At 34.0% G+C, this 18,842-nt stretch overlaps 1 protein-coding gene across 1 annotated transcript in view; it reads left to right on the forward strand.

Annotated features, from left to right (window-relative positions):
- Shc (SHC-adaptor protein) overlaps positions 1–18,842 on the forward strand; it is a 141,414-nt gene that overhangs the window by 49,473 nt on the left and 73,099 nt on the right. Inside the window, exons 3-4 of the mRNA XM_081747789.1 lie at positions 5,382–5,452; positions 10,244–10,304. Coding sequence (XP_081603915.1) covers positions 5,382–5,452; positions 10,244–10,304 — 132 coding nt within the window. The remainder of the gene's footprint in view (positions 1–5,381; positions 5,453–10,243; positions 10,305–18,842) is intronic.

Genomic DNA, 18,842 nt, shown 5'->3' on the forward strand with positions numbered 1-18,842 from the left:
ATTTATGATAGCGTTGATGGAAATCACTGAGTAATTTAGTCGAGACTTCTGACTACAAGAAGAGTAAAAGTATCGCTGCTATGCCTTCTGTTTGTGGTGATGTAAGACGTAGAAGTTGCAGTTTAACACAATCCACAGTATTTGTATTTCAGCTGAGAGTCGAACGTGGACCAAGTAACAAAGGAGAGAGCACTAACCATTTAGGTACGAAGGAGGTTATAGTTGCTTTTTATGGAGTCCTTTCTGGTCTATTTCAGCGATTGATAGTGTGCATAATTTTTATTGTAATAGTGCTTTTAAGTACTTTCGGTGATTGTAATCACTAAACTTGCTTAATTTTTCCAAGAGGATTAATGCGATATTGTAGTAAATTGATTTATGAATTATAATAAGTACATCTGCTTTTACCATTGGTGCAAGTATTATTTAATCCCACAAATAAATTAGTATTTCTATATTCAAATAATAGTAATAATAATCATAATAATAAAGAAGGTACTCTGCATCCATCTGTTTAAAATCTGTTATACTGCGTCAGTTTAATTTATTTATTTATTTATTTTGTAATTCATTTTCTGACATGTTCAGGAATAGGAGGGTTAATTTTCTACATCTCTCAAGTGTTCTTCAATTCTGATAGTACTATCCCTTTTACTGGTACCTATATAGATCTCGAAACCTGGTATATCCACTTACTTCTCAAATTGTCATAGTGTGTAGCCTATGTTTTTAATATGATTTTACTAGTTGTATCGTATTTCTTAAGGATCTTCCTTAAATTATTCGTACCGGTTTAATATTAGGGAACGCAATCTACTTCTTTCTCCTAATAAAATGGTATTCGAGAGTGGACTTTTTTTTCTTAATCTGTGTGGAAAGTTGGCGAAATCAGATACTTCCAACTGTACTTTTGAATGAAGAAATTTATGTATTGACAAAAATCGTATAATTGTCGATACTGTGGAAAGACGTTCTTTGTGCAACTGATTTGAGTGGTCACATGGTTGCACGAAATTCTTTTTATAAACATTGAGAAAGACTTGAGTGGCCAACACTAGGAGTGAATGGAGTGGCCAACACTAGGAGTGAAAACTGGAGAAAATCTCCTTGGACCGACGAAAACAATTCAGGTATTTAGTATCCATCGATGCCATATTTAGACGTTAAATAGAGAAAAAGCCTTTCTCATTTCGTGCAGAGAATTTTCAACATGGAGGTGATAGTATTATAACCTGGCGTTGTGTTTTTAGTGGTTGGCCGAAAGTCTATTACATCTTAGTGCAGTATTCAGTGCCATTTGGACGGCGTGTTGTTGTTGGGAGAGCCTTAGTAATTCAACAGCAGATCAAAGCTTTCTGATCATATCTGTAGTAAGCTGTCAGAATTATTCGAAATACAGTTAAGAGAGAAAACGAAAGAAAACATTTCTAACAAACAATGATACTTCCTGGGAACGTGTAAAAACTATGTGGAAAGAAATAAATAAGAAACAAACACATCGTTATCTAGAATGTTAAAATTTTGCACTGCTATCATCTGCCCTCGGTGGTCAAACTGACGAGAGTGAAATGTTAGCTTTGATGAATGAAGTGATTGTTTTCTTTTCTTTCTTTCTTTTGTCTTTTCCTTTTTTTTTTAAATATTAGTTTTCTATTTTTTTCATTTTATGATTTCCCTTGCTTGTAACTCATACGTAGGTACATGTGTATGTACGGATGATTGTTCAATGATTTTGAGAAAAATGAGGAAGTTGATTGACATATTTTAGTTGTATATGTAATAGTAGTATATGAGGTCAGCAGGTTGATAGTTTTTCTTCAAATGTTCTTATCCTGATGATTATAGTACCTAAAAGAGAGACTTCAGTTGTTATAAATGATTTTAGATATATATATATAAATATGGTGAAGCCTATCACTCTTGGCCACCATCGGTTCTATTGTAAAGTGACCAACTTAGAGAAAGTAATTATATATATATATATATATATATATATATATATATATATATATATATATATATATATATCCGTAAAATAAGAATATCGTATTAAATAAGTCTGTCTAGTTCATTATTCACATACTATGTTTTATATGTACTTTAGCATGCTAATTAGCCATAAAACGCTACGGTATATTGTTTTCTTTGTTTTTTCCTTCACCTATGACGATAGATTAGATAAGATAAAATGTTAGTTCCAGGAAATACTCAAAGTATGCACTCTCTCTCGTCCGCTGCTGCTAGCAAGGAAACACCAGAAGCGACCGATTGTGCATCTGGAAAATAGTTGCTGACCATAAGCAAACAAGAAGACTTGTTCAATTATCTTAAATGTAGGGTCAGTGAGGGTAATTATGAGACATTGCCTATGGAGGGTAATTATGAGACACCCCTCACTGATCTTTAACCACAGTAGGATGAATACAAATTAAGAGCACAGGCATTTAGTAATATCCTTCACAATTCTCTGTCCACATTTTGAGTTTCAGTTTACAAAAGTTTGAATGTACCATTTTTTTAAACAAACTCATTAAAAAAAGTTTTGAAATTTGAAATCCTATTTATTAACTTTTATATCTACTTGTGTAGTAATATCAATGTTGTGAAATCAGTGGGTGTTGATAGAAGCCTGGTAGGTCAGCAGTTACAGGTTACAGTTAAATTTGTCCCTTGGGCTTTTGTTTTAGAGTTACAAGTGTTTTTATTTATTTATTTATTAATAACCTAATTATGCTTAGATGGAGGGTTATTATGAGATGCATGCTAAATTAATGTATTCGAGAAATAACTGGAATCTGTTTTTGTATCCTAGTATGTTAAGCTTCAAAGAAGCTTTATTGTGTAGTTAGGTAGTCCTATAATCTTGTTTCTCAGTAAGTTTCAAACTTGTAGACCTACATTATTTTGTTGAAAATAGCTTAGGCTGCATAACAATATACTAAAACATAAAGAAATAGAAGTAGCCTAAGTTGTTTTTAGTGAACAGCCTAGAACTTGGTCTATATTTGTTTCATAAGCCTGTTTTGTAACCTGAAACTATCTAATATAGGCTATTTGCCTATAGGTAGAGGCATGAGTTTTTCGCAATGCGCGATAAAACGAAATGCGTTAGAGTTAAGTAGTTTTCAGTTTCTCGACGTTTCATGATATTTTATGTGCATTTTCATTGGTTTCCTTTGCGTGACAAAACGCGAAATTGTCAGCTTTGCGCGAAATTTCTAATAATACGCGATATAAAGCGAAATTTTAAAAATATGCTTTCATTAAATTAAAAACGCCAGTTTTCCGCTGGCGGAACGGTAGAACGTGGTATGAACGTGGCATTTTTGGCATACGGTTCTGCAGGGCCTCTTTGGTGAAGAAACTAAAGCACACACTTAACGTTTGTTACCAAGTCAAAAGAGAGCTAGTGTTGAATGCGACATTAAAAAATGTGTAGAAAGATCATTGTTGAAGCTTTCTTCCCAAAGAAAAGACTACAGAAATATATGATGCTTTGGGAAGGCTGTTTGATCCTTCTGTAATTGCACGTAGTAGTGAACCAGACATTGCTGAGTTAAGGAAGTTTTTTAAAGCTTTGCCTTCATTAAAAACAATGCAAGCATCTGATTATGAAGTACCGTATTTGAAGTTTTACAAAGTGGCCTATGAACTCTTGACAAGTTATTCGTCTAGAAAGTGCAGTATAGTGAATGTTTTGAATAGAAAAAGTTCCGAAATGATGATTGCTTAAAGTTTGTTGTAAATGCACTTACATATGTGTGGCTTCCAACAAACAATGCGAGAGGTTTGTGAGAGGTTTGCTTCCAAGTATGCTTATATTTAATGCTTAAATGTAACTTTTGCCTATGTGTGATTTTCCTTCAGTTTGGTTTAAAAAAAATATAATTTTTTATTAGTGAAATTTAGAATGTCAAGTGAAATATACAGTATATTTTGTTTTTATGTAATCAAAGATTTATTTCTGTAGTGATCTATGAATAAAAGGAACAACTGTAAAAAATGTCAAGGAATATCTTTTCCACAAGAGCTACAAAATGCAAAACTTTATTTGGAAAATGCTACAAAACGCGAAATATGATAAATAAAACGCGAAGTTTTCAAATTCTTAGTGCGAAAAACTCGTGCCCCTACCTATAGGCCTATTATAGTCAACTCACAAAAATGTTAGAATAACATCAGTAGCTATTTCCACTTCCTTAGTTATTTTCTTGTAACTCAGCCAAATATTTGTATATCTATGTAATAAACACAAAATAACGAAGACTTCTTTCTCTTACAATTGGATTTCTTCATACTTTGTCATACAATTGGACTCCTTCATACCTCAATATCACATTCAGAAAGCTAGGGACAACAGGTGTGTCATAATTACCCTTTTGGAGGAAAATTATGAGACAACATAAATTTGACATTCATTCATCAACTTATGAGGTGTCAGGAAATTTCTTGGCAGCAAATTGTTACTCTATTGGCACCATAAATTGCTGCCTAGGTTAACTGCTTTCAAAACTAATGTAAGCTGAGTAACGTGGAAAATTTGCAAAATCTTCGTACCCTCACTGCCCCGATCTAATTTCTTAACATCTTGGAACGTGTGTTCGATCGTTATTTGTTCTATATTTCCTGCAAGCTTCCCAGAGGTAAGAAGGATTTTATACCAGACGAAAATAAAGGACATCTGAATCCATCTGGATGGGACCACGAAATGGTTTTGTACTAAAGAATATGAATGGGAAACCTTAACGACACTAATCGATTGAACACTTCCCGGGAACAGTATTAAAAGCAATAAAAAGTATCACTACTTCCTGTGTTTTCGGAGAAGTTGCTTTCAATTGGCATATTTTTCATCTTCTTTCGATTCATTAATTGCCTGGAATATATAACTGTGAAATATGATCTGAAAGGGTTCCTAAGAAATAAGATTATGTAGATATGTGTGAAACATACAGAGATTAATTTAACATTAACAACATGGGAACAGCGTTGCTTCAATGCGGCCAAGTTTCAAGATAGACAAGTGGCCAATTTAGAGAGTAATAAATAATGTATGTCTTACTCGAGAATGCAGGTTCCATAGGAAAGAGGTCAACATAGGCACGTACCCAAGTTTACAGGTTTTATTGTATATATAATGCTTCCGGAAACAGATCAGTCAGAAACTTAATCACCATTTCCTGTTGTTTATTTTCATAGATCGTATTAATATTTTTTTGGTAAAGGAAATATCTTGTTTACTACCTTTGTGTATTCATACTATCAAATGAAAACAAACTAAATAATCTTCCTGTTTTCGTTTGTTTTAAAGAAACATTGTTAATATTTCCATTATGCTTTATGTGTATAAATGATCTGAATAATCGTTTCTGTTATTATAGTATATTGGCTGCTTGGAGGTGAATACTTCAATGAAAAGTTTGGACTTCGACACTCGTTCTCAAATTGCGAAGTAAGTATCATTTTCTTTCCTCTTTTGCTTCCGTTTACACCTGAGTAAGCAGGTTAATGCTGTATACATTGAACATACACTGTAGTCTGTCTTAATTAGCTTTTTTTCAAATTTGCATAATAATCTATAAATTTTGTCAACAGAAGTAATTATTATTATTATTATTATTATTATTATTATTATTATTATTATTATTATTATTATTATTATTATTATTATTATTATTATTATATGTTTTACGGTTTAATATGAACATGAAATAATTAAAATAAACCATTTTTGAATGTGACAAACATACTAACGACAATTGTATTTAGAAAATGTACTAACTTCTTCATTGTAGAGATTATCTAAGCTGGTATCTGATTTTGAAAGTGGAGCGTTTTATTAAATGCTAGGTTCGTAATGACATTGATAAACGGGGAATTAGAGTTATGCTATCCACGAAGTAAACCTTCAGTTCTATGAAAAATGACTTACCCTGAATGCACATTTCTGGCTCATATTGCAGTAAGATGCTAGAGTTCTTCTATTCCTCACGCACACACATACACAAAAATCTTCTTATTTTCGTATTTCAGTGTGAAACAAGAGGATGTATCAAAAAGAATGTATTTGGATCAACGGTACGAAACGTCTGGATATGTCAATTATGAACCTGTTAACGAAACTTGAAACAGTTATGAAAAAGTAGAAAGGTAGAGAAGTGTGTACTTCTAGAGTTCCGTGTTTTTGCTAGTGGCTTAGTTTCCGGGAAGTAAACTGGAATCTTGAATCTTGAAAGTCCATGCCAAAGTAGACATTGTATTTTGTTTTAAATTTTACTGCGTATCCCCAGATATATGATGTGGATTGATCTGTATTGTTGACTTAAAGGGCACCTAAAGGAAAAACATTGGCTTTTCGAGAGAACATTTACCATTGATCTTTAAGTATATATGGCACCGAAAGATAACTACTTTGTTAAAGACTTGTTATGAAGTTGTCATGAAAGAGATACAGTGATATAGTGTTTTTTGTCACCGCATTTTGTTCATGATTTTTCATAGCAAACTGTACTTAAACCAGTTAAACTTAAATTTGGGCTACGTACAAAGGTTAATAGGTTTTCATATAGACAACTTCGAAGTTTTACTCATCTGTGACAGTCCACCTTTACACCATTAGTTTTGTTACACAGGAGAAGGATTCTATGTAGATACAGAAGGAATGTTTTATTCCATTCCTGTTCTGGCTGCTTTTCAGAGGCCGAAAAGTCTGTGCGTCGTACAGGAAGAAAGGGAGCATTTCAGAAGACCATTGAGCTCGTATCTTAACTCCTGATTGGGGTGTTGGTGATGGGAATAGCACGAATTCCAGGCCTAACTTCCATCCGTCTTTAGTGACTGGACGCTTTGTCCTGATGCAGTTTCACTAATCACAGATTGCGGGGATTTCATTGTTTTAAATATCAATTAAAACATATTTTTGGTTATAAACAGTATTGATTTTCGATTGTTGGCAACGCGACGTAGCTTTAATTTTCACCTGTAGCAAAATCTAGTCACAAGCATGAATTCACTCCATAGTCCATCGTTGAGACATTCGGATATTTGACTGAAATGTGGGTGAAGGGAATAGCACTGGTATCAGTTTATTTTGCCATTTGACAGTAACCATCATAAACTCCTTGCCTAAACTTTCCTTGCATGCACGGTACCATTTTGGAAGTCTAATACCACGCTCTCTGGAGAAAATCGCACGTGCCGTATTATCTATTTGAGATACACACTTGCCTCGTCCAGTTTAAGTACTTATCTACATGTCGCCCTTTAGATGGTGCTCATAGAGTCGTTGACAATTAGTGCGACGTTCTACAGTATGTATTGACAAGAGGTTCTGTACATGTCCATTTCGACACTACTTCAACCCCAGGTCACGACCAATTGTGGCGTGAATTATCTTAGAAGGTACTTCAACACGATTTGTAATACCGCACTATGTACATGGATTCTTAACTAAGACAAGAGTCAGCGCTTTCTGAATAGTAGCTGGTGTACAGCTTATCATAATGAGGATTAGCTTGTTTCAGACCTACAGGAATCGCTCCACTCGTCGCTTTTCCTGCTACTTTTAACATATGTGCAATGTTATTCTTCAACACGGTGATTCCCATTCCTTGCAAATCTTGATTATAGCACTATATCAGAATTTGACATTTTAAAGTGCTATTATGTAGCCTTTCCAGTAGGGGTTGGTCTTCTGTATCATCGAACACACTTGTCACGGATAAAATGAGGTTCAATATATCTTTATGTAATTTTTTCTCGCTAGGTGGCGCTACTATCACTTGTGAAAGTCGTCGCTATAGATTGGAAACCTCTGTATTAGTATGTAGTTCCGAGTTATCTGTACTTGGAATGATCAGCATTTAGTAATGCTAATTTAACTACTGTATTTCAAGTAATAGAGTTGACGAACAATCTAGGCAATCAGTTTTACATAAAATTGTCTGAAATTGATTATACACGTTTGTAATAAAAACTTTAAAATAAGTATCAAAATGTGCAGGTAAAACATCGAAATACGAATGTAATTATATACACTAATTAATACACTTAAAATGTATGTGTAGAAAGTGAAAAGAAATTACACGTGAACGAATACATTACTTGAAATGTTATGTTCAAATTCCACATTACTGTTCTGCTTTGTGAATTCAATGATATAGTTCTTTGATAACACACAGTGAATCTTTCGTTGTACATTGTATTGACTCAGATGTCTTTAATAGCGTTACTCTGATCATTATTTCGTGTGTACAGTGCTAAGGTAATCTTCTAAAATATGACAAAAGGTTTAATTTCTTTGTGGTATTCCTTCCTCACTATTGAATAGTTTGTTATTCATTTTATAGGATCATAATAGACTTGAGTTTTGTAAGTAGCAGAAGGTTACGTAACAAAATAAGAGTATTCTCTCAAAGGTAAACTATACTAAGTCTTTATACTGTAAGCTACTTGAAGAATTCTGTTATCAATAAACTTAGGAGGTACTTTGCCTTTCTCCTCCGTATCCTGTAGTTACGTTTAATCAGATTTGATAAAGGTCGAAATTTTGCTGACAGCTGTTGACAGACAAGTATAGAGGAAAATACGTGTGAAATAATATATATATATATATATATATATATATATATATATATATATATATATATACTATTTAACAATAATGTTTTCCTGCTACACAACATTTACACCTTGTATATTTGCGCTTCTTCTTCTTTGCCATGAAGTATCAGTAGTATTGTTCCAGAGTGCCCATATCGGAATTTAATTTTGACTTTCTTCATTTGAATGAAAAAGCTCCGTATGTCTACCTGTCTATGAACGATTAATACTACTCGATCGCTTTTATTCTATTTTATTGATGTTGTGCTTTGTTGTGCGATATTCTGTGTGTTGTGCTTTGATGTGTCTTTCAGGTGTTTTGGAAGGCCCAATGTTGGGAGTTTCGTTTTGTTCGGCACCTTGAATAGTCTAATGTTGAAACATAATCGGAAACTGGCGTTGTTAAAATAATAACATAAAATGATAGATGATTCATTCAGTTTCGGAAAAATTAGCGAATTTTTCATAAAACATCATTTTAATACAGCATTGGTGACTCCAAATGATATAATGAAAAACTTAACAGGTTATAAAAGTTTCTTTATTAATCTATTGGATTCTGCAAGTGTCCTCTGAACACACTTGTATATGTATAACGAAATGAAATACACTAGACTGAAAGAATGTATTTCGGATACCAAATACAACGATCTTCAACATCAGCTTTCAAAAACACGTGAAAGATACAAGCTCAATATCGATAATTAGCTACCTATAAAAAGACAGAAATAATAATAATAATAATAATAATAATAATAATAATAATAATAATAATAATAATAATAATAATAATAACATCGACATGGGCACTTTACGCAAAAGTTGAAATAACATATTGACACCATCGTCGTCACTAAACACAGGAGATGAAGCGCAAAGTTGTAACATTTATGCAGGGTAGCAGAAAGAAGTTTGTATTAAACTGTATAAATATTTATTTACTTTTATTTCATGCATAACTAATTCCTTCTAAAACTTTTTCTAACATCTTGAGAATACTAATAACTCAACGTCAGTGAAATTGGACGTTTAACATACTACCTAAACGTAACTACAGGATAGAAGAGTGCAAAGTGTAAGTATCTTTGGAGTGTATGTATTGAGTAACTTTTCCATTAGAGGTTAGTTAACGTATTATACCGACTTACAGTGGCATGTCTTTCACACTAATACAAATATTGATTTGTTTAAAATTTATTTAAATTCAGATCAAGCACAGTTTTCATTATAATTTTCCTCTCGTTGGAAGGAATGTGCTCTTATGAATAAGAAAAACACAGTAGTGTACGTCCAAGTATGTCTAACGAAAGAATATTAACTTATAACTTAGTGTAATTTACCGTAAGGGGTAGAAATAATCATATATTGAAACGTATGATAATTTGAGGATCAGAAGAGCAAGCGTAGTGAAGCGTAATGTATCGTTGTGCATGATACGATAGCGAAGCGTTGCGTGCTTGAAACGTGCAAGGTCACGGTGTTCAAATAAGAACACGTCAGAGTTAGTGGTCTTTTTTGTTCGATACTAAATGCCATATTTCCCAATACTGTTGCTAGAAAGTAGAATATTTAAATGAAAACAATTCATAGAACACTTAAATTATTTAAACGCTAAAGTAATTTTTACTGTTTTTTTATGCAGGGAGTGTATCAACAGGGTTTGTGAAGCTGCTGGAATGAAGACTGCAGACAAGAAGAGAAAGGTATTCTATTTCTTTGTTATTCATTCTCACAATTTTTCTTCTTTCTCTTTTCATGAATAATGACAAGTACTGGTCATTCCATGTCAACACCCACTCAATTTGATCCTTTCGGATTCTCTCAAATTTTGTGCATTCAATGTTTCTGATATATATATAAACACAGAGGTACGTCTTAATTGTGGGAAAAGTTAAAAATTTTGAAAGTTAGGAAATTTCATGTAATGTCAACACATCTGTTTGAAGGTAAATTACTATAATTCTGGTTCTAATATTGATACAGCCACGAGACTGGTATCATTGGAAAGCTGATGAGCAGCGCTTTCAATTGATATGCAATATGACCAGTTTCTAAGAGATTGCATCTCCAAGTTTATTGACATTGATCTTCGATCTTGAATATCTCAAAATATCCTGCTTTTAATATATTTGAAAAAAAACATTTATTGCTCCAATATAGTCTTATTAACGTGGTAGATATCAAAATGACACACTAAAGGCATCATTACCTCCCCCTCTCCGTATATTTGTTAACATCAGTGCTTCACCAAAATACATTAAACAGTACTTTCTCTTAAACTTCAGTCATTGTTATGCTCAAAAATTAATTTTCCTGAAAAGTAATTACGTAGTATTGCAGTACTATTACAGACTACAGAAAGCATTGCTTCATTGAAAAGATAATAATAAATGATTAAGTGGTTACAGCTGTTATTAATGTTCCTCAGATCTGATGCAGAGAGATTATAAGTCTTTCTGTTTGGTGTCATTGGATCTGGTCTTGTGATGAAATCTTTCCTGATAATGAGAATGTATGGCTTGGCAGGAAACAAAAATGATGAAGACGGCCCATGTGGATGGAGGAAGCTGGCCTGTACTTCATCTGTTTCTTCAGAAGTTTGAAAGACGCATACCCACCAGTGTTTGTCATACACACAGGCATCAAATTCATATATATATTGCATTTCATTCACGTTAGCAATCACTGGCTCTTATCGGCGTTCTGATGAAGTGAAGTATGTTTTTATCTTTATTGCAGTTTTGTTAACAAGTATAACACAATGAAGTTTCAGGGAACGTGAAATCGTCCTTGTATTCTCAAAACGTTGTTGCAGTCTGACAGCGTCTTCGTCGTGATGAGAAGCAGAAGAGTAATGGAAGACAAGGATGGTATATTTTCGATGCATCATTGAAACATATCGTTCTTTCAATATATTGTTTCCATGAGGTCGCTTGAGACTGGCAAGTGTAGCAAGTCCCCTTACAGTGTCTGAACCCCGTTACAAGGTCTTTTACCATGAAATATGTTTAAAAAAATCGATTCGGCTCTGATACCAGTCTTCCTGATGGTAGCATAGATTGATGAAATTTTTCCAATTCTTGTATTGGGCAGCACATCCATCCGAAAAATAACGAATGTGCTTTGACTTTTGAAAGCGACATTCCAGATAACTGATAAAATCATGATGATGGCAGTCAGATATTTCCACGTATGATGAATAGTGTAATTCATTTGTATATCTGTAGTAAGCAGTGAAGGGATGAATTATGGCCTCTGAATTATTCCAGTGGAATTCCTGCACTTTGTCCTGAATGACGGAGTAGTTCTCTGTAAATCTCGAACTACGAGATTTAGTTTCAGATCTTTACTGGCTGTTAAGAATTGTGATTGCTGCTATATGATAAATGAGTGTGGTAAAAGCTGTTGTAAATTCGGTGCAAATACCTAAATTAAATAATCTGATTTAACTGTGGTCTCAAGAACTGCTCTGACTGAAGTTAACCAACACTTACATGTAATTTCATCAGTACTATTTTACCGAACAGTTTCATCTGATAAGCAGTCATTGTTATTATACTTGGACAGTAGCGACATGTTCCTAAGTAACATGCGGGATTGCTTATCACAGATGCTACACAATGCTTGTACGACTGTAATGGGTGTTCTTTAAGTTTAGTTCTTGTAATTTACGTCTTTCAACCATTAACCTAAATTTCTTGTGTAAGACAGAACACATACTACAGCGTGAGTCCCACTGACATTGGAAAGAACACACTGTTTTTGACCGCAAGTCACAAAATTTTGAGAATCTAATTCTTAGATTTGGGTTCTTGTCTTTGAAACACGCGTATATTTTCTTAAACGCAGCACTAGGCTTTTCTATCTATGTCCTTGAACTCTATTTTCGTTAAATGACAGAGAGTCTTTTCCTCATGGCAATATACGGCTCATATTATCATCACAATAAGTCACATAAATTGAACTGTACACAACATCTTACCTGACTTTGGATTTGGTATCACTAATATACCATATTCTCCCACTGGTTGTTTTACTCTCCATACCATATAATCTTAAACAGAAAGTTCTTTCATGGTTTTTCTAACAATCCAGCTCATTGGGAGTGCAGTCAAAATTTGTATTCTTTCACACACTGTCTGAATTGTGAAACGTTTCATTAAGCTGGACAGTAATTTCACTTTTTGCATGTTCTTCACTTTTTTGCCACATAAGTATGCTCAAACACTTGAGGCCATTTTTTTTTTTCAATTTCTGCCTCGGATTTTTTTTTTTTTTTTTTATGCCCAAGTCTCTCTGGACAGGAGATCCGTGTTTCTTAGCCTAAAGGGCATAATCTGTGACGTTAAACTGAAAGATTTCAAAGATTCTGGACAGAAGATTCACCTAGACTGTAGGCTAGTATTTTAAACAAGTTGATGTCAGATCAGATGATACTTCATTTTTACTTGTGCTTACATTTTGTGTGGAAGTGTCTGGCACATATTTAGAGGCCGTTTCAGCAGGCGTAGATGGCTGTTTTGAAATTTTTCCTACATTTACTACAAATTTTGCTACTTGGTAACACAGTTGTATACTGTATGACCATCCACTCTTTAAACATTTCTCAAATTCTTCTATGCTCTTGCATGGCTGTCGTCGAATAAATTGCAACAGTACACTCTTGCCTTAAAATCCATTTTTTGTAAGTCACGACTATACATAACACGAAATACAACCTAACAGTACACACACACACTTCACCGCAGTTTCACCGAACATTCCAGTTCCAAATATAATTGCTCAAGGAAACTGAAGTCTCCAGCGGCCAGCAGCTATAGTTTATTTCCACTATTTCGGTTTTACCATAATCTTAGACATATATATATGCATGTTTTTAAAAGCTAATGGTGAGTGATTGGTTATAATAAAAATGTCTCTAATTGACTGGGCGAAACCAGATCGGCTTCGCCATTGGTCAGAACAACAGTCTGCAACTGTTAGAATGACAGCTGGTTGACGTTGTGTTGTGTCACTGTTAAACCAGGACCAAATTGTAATAAAAATGAATTAAGTAACCAAGTGCACATGAATATTTAGATGTTCAGTGTATTTCGGTGATGCAGTGAGGCTGACAAATAATTTTTTGCGCCCGTTACCTTTGATGTGCCATGTTGGTACCGCTATATTAGACCAATAATTTTTTTTTTTTTTCAAATATATTAAAAGAGAGATGTTTTGAAATATTCAAGGTCAAAGGTCAGGGTCAACGACCTTGAACATGATATTTGTTAGCGACTGGTCATTTTGCATATCAATTGAGAGCTCTGCCCATTATCTTTCTAATAATATCAGTTTCATGGCTGTATCTGTGCCAAATAAAAATTATAGTAGTAATTTATCTTCAGAGAAATGTGTGGAAATTTCTTGAAATTTCCTAACTTTCAGGATCTGCAACTTTCCCCACAGTTGAGATATATATCTGCAGGGTTGGCAAAAACCATGGTTTTTATTAAAAAAAAACAAAAAAACCGGTTTTTTTGGTTTAAACCAGGTTTTTTTGGTTTAAACCAGGTTTTTATGGTTTAAATCATTTGCTCTATATATTCATATCATATATGGACAGAAATAAGTTTGTTTCGCCTTGATCTTATTATGCAACAACTGGGTTATGCTGGAAGGGGTCACATAAGCTTAAAGCGGAATAAAAACCGCTTCTCGAGTTACATCCGAGAGAAATTGTCCTCCATTTGAACTCGGAACCAGGACTAATTGGCCACAAATGCGATACGTCTGCCGAATCACTCACGAAGGAATCCTGATAAAAATACGTTGTACTGATCTTTACATGCTTCTTAATATAACTATCAAGAGTCATTTCAGAAGGACAAAAAGATAAACAGTTGCACAAGTGAAGCCATTACACAGAATTACATATGAACAATTTCAAAGTACTACGGAGTACAGAAGAACTAATTTAGTTCAAGTTAATTAACAACGACTTTTATTGGTCCAAATTAAAGAAATACACCGACTTAATCTGCATATCAATAAGAAAAGTGAATAAAGATACGAATTATTTGAGTCCACTTTGGCTCAGACTCATTTATACGTAAATAGATACCAAAGATACTTATTTCACTAAATGCCTTTCGTGGGGTCTGTATGACCCCCCACACACACACACACAAAGTACGGCATTTTCGATCTATTTTATCAATAGTAAACATTGAAACGAAACAATATTTAGAATTTTTCTTCGATTGCAATTACATAACAATAATAACAACTACAAAAAATCACAAAATAAACATTTATAAACTTTTAAAAAAAAAAGTTGCTTTTGTAGTATAATCTTTTTGAGTAATGAATGGGGAATTTAGGTCTGAATATAATACGAATAATATACGGGAGTGAAACGTGATAACCCACAAATGTGTATTCATCAAGATTTTACAAACACTTACACTTTTGCGAACATTTTTTGTTTTTTGGTTTAAACCAGTTGGTTTTTTTGAAAAAACCAGCTGGTTTAAACCTTGGTTTAAACCATGGTTTAAACCACCTTGGTTTAAACCAGCCAACCCTGTATATCTGTACATTTTTTCATCTCTCATCAGGGGATTGAATGTACAAAATTGGAAAGAACCCGAAAGAATCGGGATGAAAATGATATTTTTACGTGTTGAATTGACGTGGAATGACCCTATGACATTTTGGATACAAAACCCTACTGATAGGCCTCTTCTCTTTTAATCTTGAAATTCTAGAAGTCCGATGGAATTCGTGTTACTAAAAATTAATTCCTTCGTTTGTGCAAACTTTATTTGTTCCTTCCTGTTTTCCCATGTTTATCTAGCTGTGAATATGCTTCTAGTGGAATAATGCAAATAAAAATTGTGCGACACTTGTAAAGTTCTTAATTATTTAATTGATGTTCTGAGATATAAATTAGTTAATTCCATGATTGCAAAAACTACTTGTGTCACTATCAGTAAATTTTAAGAGTGAAAAAGTACGACATTTTTTTAATGTTCTTGCACTTGATATATTATACTTGCAATTTTAGGAATCAGAGGAATATGGTTCTTTCTGAACAAGGAGGTGTGTACATTCATAAAAAAAATGTAAAATCTGTTTATAATTTGTAAAAATATTATTTAAATTGAGGAACCATACGTAAGTGTTGCAATAGGTTCTTTCTATGTCAAATCATGCAAACAGTTGTCCACCGACCTTCACAGATTTTAGTCCGAATAACTTATAGATCCTCCCATTCATATGTGAATATTCCCAAAATAGTTGGAAAATTAGGTACTGAAAAGGGAGGTACAAGGGGGGGGGGGGATAGTCATCCCTGGGCGAGTGTGCAACCGCACATAGCAATTCTTTTAAATAGAAGAGAGAGAAAAGTGGAACAAGTTCTGGTGGAAAAGCATTATAATCATGTTTTAGAGAACTTTATGATCACGTATATTAAAAGAAAAATGATCTCTTTAAGGATTTAAAATAAAAACACCATTTTGAACGACAAAACCGTCCAAATTTTCAGGATATGTATTTCAAGAAGTGTTATTTCAACACAAATTATAAAAATTGGTAGTAGTTTGGATATTTTATTACAGTAGTTATTTGAAATATGCTATTAATTTGAATTGGTAATATGAACATTTTGCGGACATAAGAAATTTGTTTCTATCTTCCTGCGTACGATAACATCCTTCATACGTGATTGATGTGGTACAAAATTGTAGCAAGGGTCATCACTCCTCTTATTCTGGTTACATTTGTTAGTACAATAACATATAAAACCATTATTAGTGCATTTTGTAACTTCAATTTTTTATGTGCAGCAGCTGACAACGTGATTGACTACAGGAGATTCAAAATGAAATCCAATTACACCATTGACATAACTACTAATTTTCTATTTTTACATGCGTGGTGTACATCTATGATAATGGTATTTAATTTTGCTCTTATATGCAGGGATTTTTGTCATGACTCCGTTTGTACATTACTAGCCATTCGTAAAGTTTTAAATGAAATTGATTCTCATATTAATATTGTATCTACTCATGTGACATATATCTCCAATGGAGCTGCACATTTCAAAAACTGGTACCAATTATATGGACTAGGAAGAATGCTCATTATACATGGATTTTTACTGCCAGAAGTCATGGCTAAGATCCATATTACGGTTTAGGGGACTAGTCAAGTACTATGCAACTAAAGGGAACTTTCAAAATCCTACTGACCCTATTAAGGATTGTGTTTCATTTGTAAACGTTGTTAGCAAAAGGCAACCTCATATTCACTTGTGCACCTTGCTGCGGATACCATTCAAATGATGTACTAAAAGAAAAAGTGGAATGAAATCATTTTAGACGCATGATTGGAATTCAGTCTTACCACGTGTAGACAGCAGTCGACCAAAGCTTGCAGTAAGGAGACAGTGAGACGCGATGTAAAGATCATCACGACAGTATGTACTGGTGGGAGGATTCAAGGAACATAACTGCACGTAAATATTTCGGACTTTGAATTTGCTGATTTTATTGCATGTATATATTGAAAGGAGGGAGATACTTAAGTTCTCCACTCATGACTTGAAGTGGTGAGATGAAAGTTCTAGATGTTTCTTATCAAAACTAGGAGTGTCTTCTGCATCCGCACGGACCCTGCAATGGATTCAGGTGGCCAGATAAAGTAAATTATCAGTGGTGTTTTTGCCAAATATCTGTATCAGCACCGCTTTTCCACCCTAATAGAGTTCGTAACATTACAAAGTCAGATGTCGAACAGATTACATTGCTGTATGCAAAGAAAACAGAAATAATAAGGAGATTAGAAACAGTTTTCTCAGTGTTAAAAACGTAAGCTTCAGAGTAATTTCCTCCTTACTAACTTTATAAATATAGACAAAAATATGTTAGTCATATAGTGAACTTAAATTAAACGCACTCTCAATTTCCTGCGTTATACTGCATAAATTTCTTACGTCTGCACAGTGTTCATACTACCACAGGCCAAACAAAATTCAATGTTATGCCGTATTTCAAAGTGTTATAGTAATAGAATAATCAAAATACTACCAATTTTTATAATTTGCTTTGAAAGAATATCACTCGAAATACATATTCTAAAAATTCGGACAGAAATAAAACTGGGATTTTGCCGTGATAAATTGTCAAAATGTTGGTTACTTTTATTTTAAAAGCTTAGAGGGAGACTTTTTCTTTTAATGTAGAAAGTGGAGTTCTCTATAAGATGTGCACGACGCTGGTGCGTTTCCATTAGAACTTGTTTCACTTTTCTATCTGCTATTATTATTTATATTAAGGAAAACCATTTTTATGCGCAGTTGCATACCCGTAAGGGACTGACTCTTACCCTCCTTGTACCTTCCCTTCGAGTACTTACTTTTTCAAAATATTTTGGGGTTATTCATATATGACTGAGAGGACTTACATTTGTCAAGCCCACCAAAATCAGTTACTGTTACCTGATACCATTTTCTACAATTTGCATGATTTGAAATACGGGATGAGGCAAAAGTTCAACACCCCCTTTTATTTTTGAAACAGCTTGAGGAAAAATGACGAAACTTTTGAATGGGTAATTGGGGTAGGGGCCTCTTTTGAAATATTGGACCAGAATTCAAAATGGCGAATTTCAAGATGACCGCCACGATGCCAAATGGCGCCATCTGGCTCGCCTCCGCCCGAGTTACCCACATCCAAAGTTTTATCACCCTTCCTCAATCCGTGTCAAAAATAAGAGGGAGGTGCTGGACGTTTGTCTCACTCTGTAGGAGCAACCAATTATCTCTTTAATTTCAAACATCACTAGATAAGATAGTGGAGGATTACGGAAAGAATAACAGCAAAAGGATATAATATGAAAACCAATAAGGTCATTATGAGCTTGATTCTTGGGTTTGTTTAAAGATACTCCCTTCGACTTCCTAGAAAGTCTTCACTGCACTGGGGCCGCAGTGGCTCAGTGGTGGAGCGTTCACTTCTGGTGCACGGGGTCCCTGGTTCGATCCCAGCTCGCGCCAAGTGAACTTTGTGGTGGACAAACACCATGTCCGTGGGTTTTGTCGGGGTTCTCCCGTTTCCTCCTACTTTCTTCATTCCACCACTTCATTCATTTCTCATCATCACCATCTCCTTTAGTCTAGCCGACATAAACGTGGGACGTAAAACTTAAAGATTTCATTTCATTTCATTTCTTTACTACGCTATAACTCAGAT

This window comes from Thermobia domestica, chromosome 2 (genome assembly GCF_964235325.1).
Source record: "Thermobia domestica chromosome 2, izTheDome1.hap1.1, whole genome shotgun sequence".
Lineage (NCBI taxonomy): Eukaryota > Metazoa > Arthropoda > Insecta > Zygentoma > Lepismatidae > Thermobia > Thermobia domestica.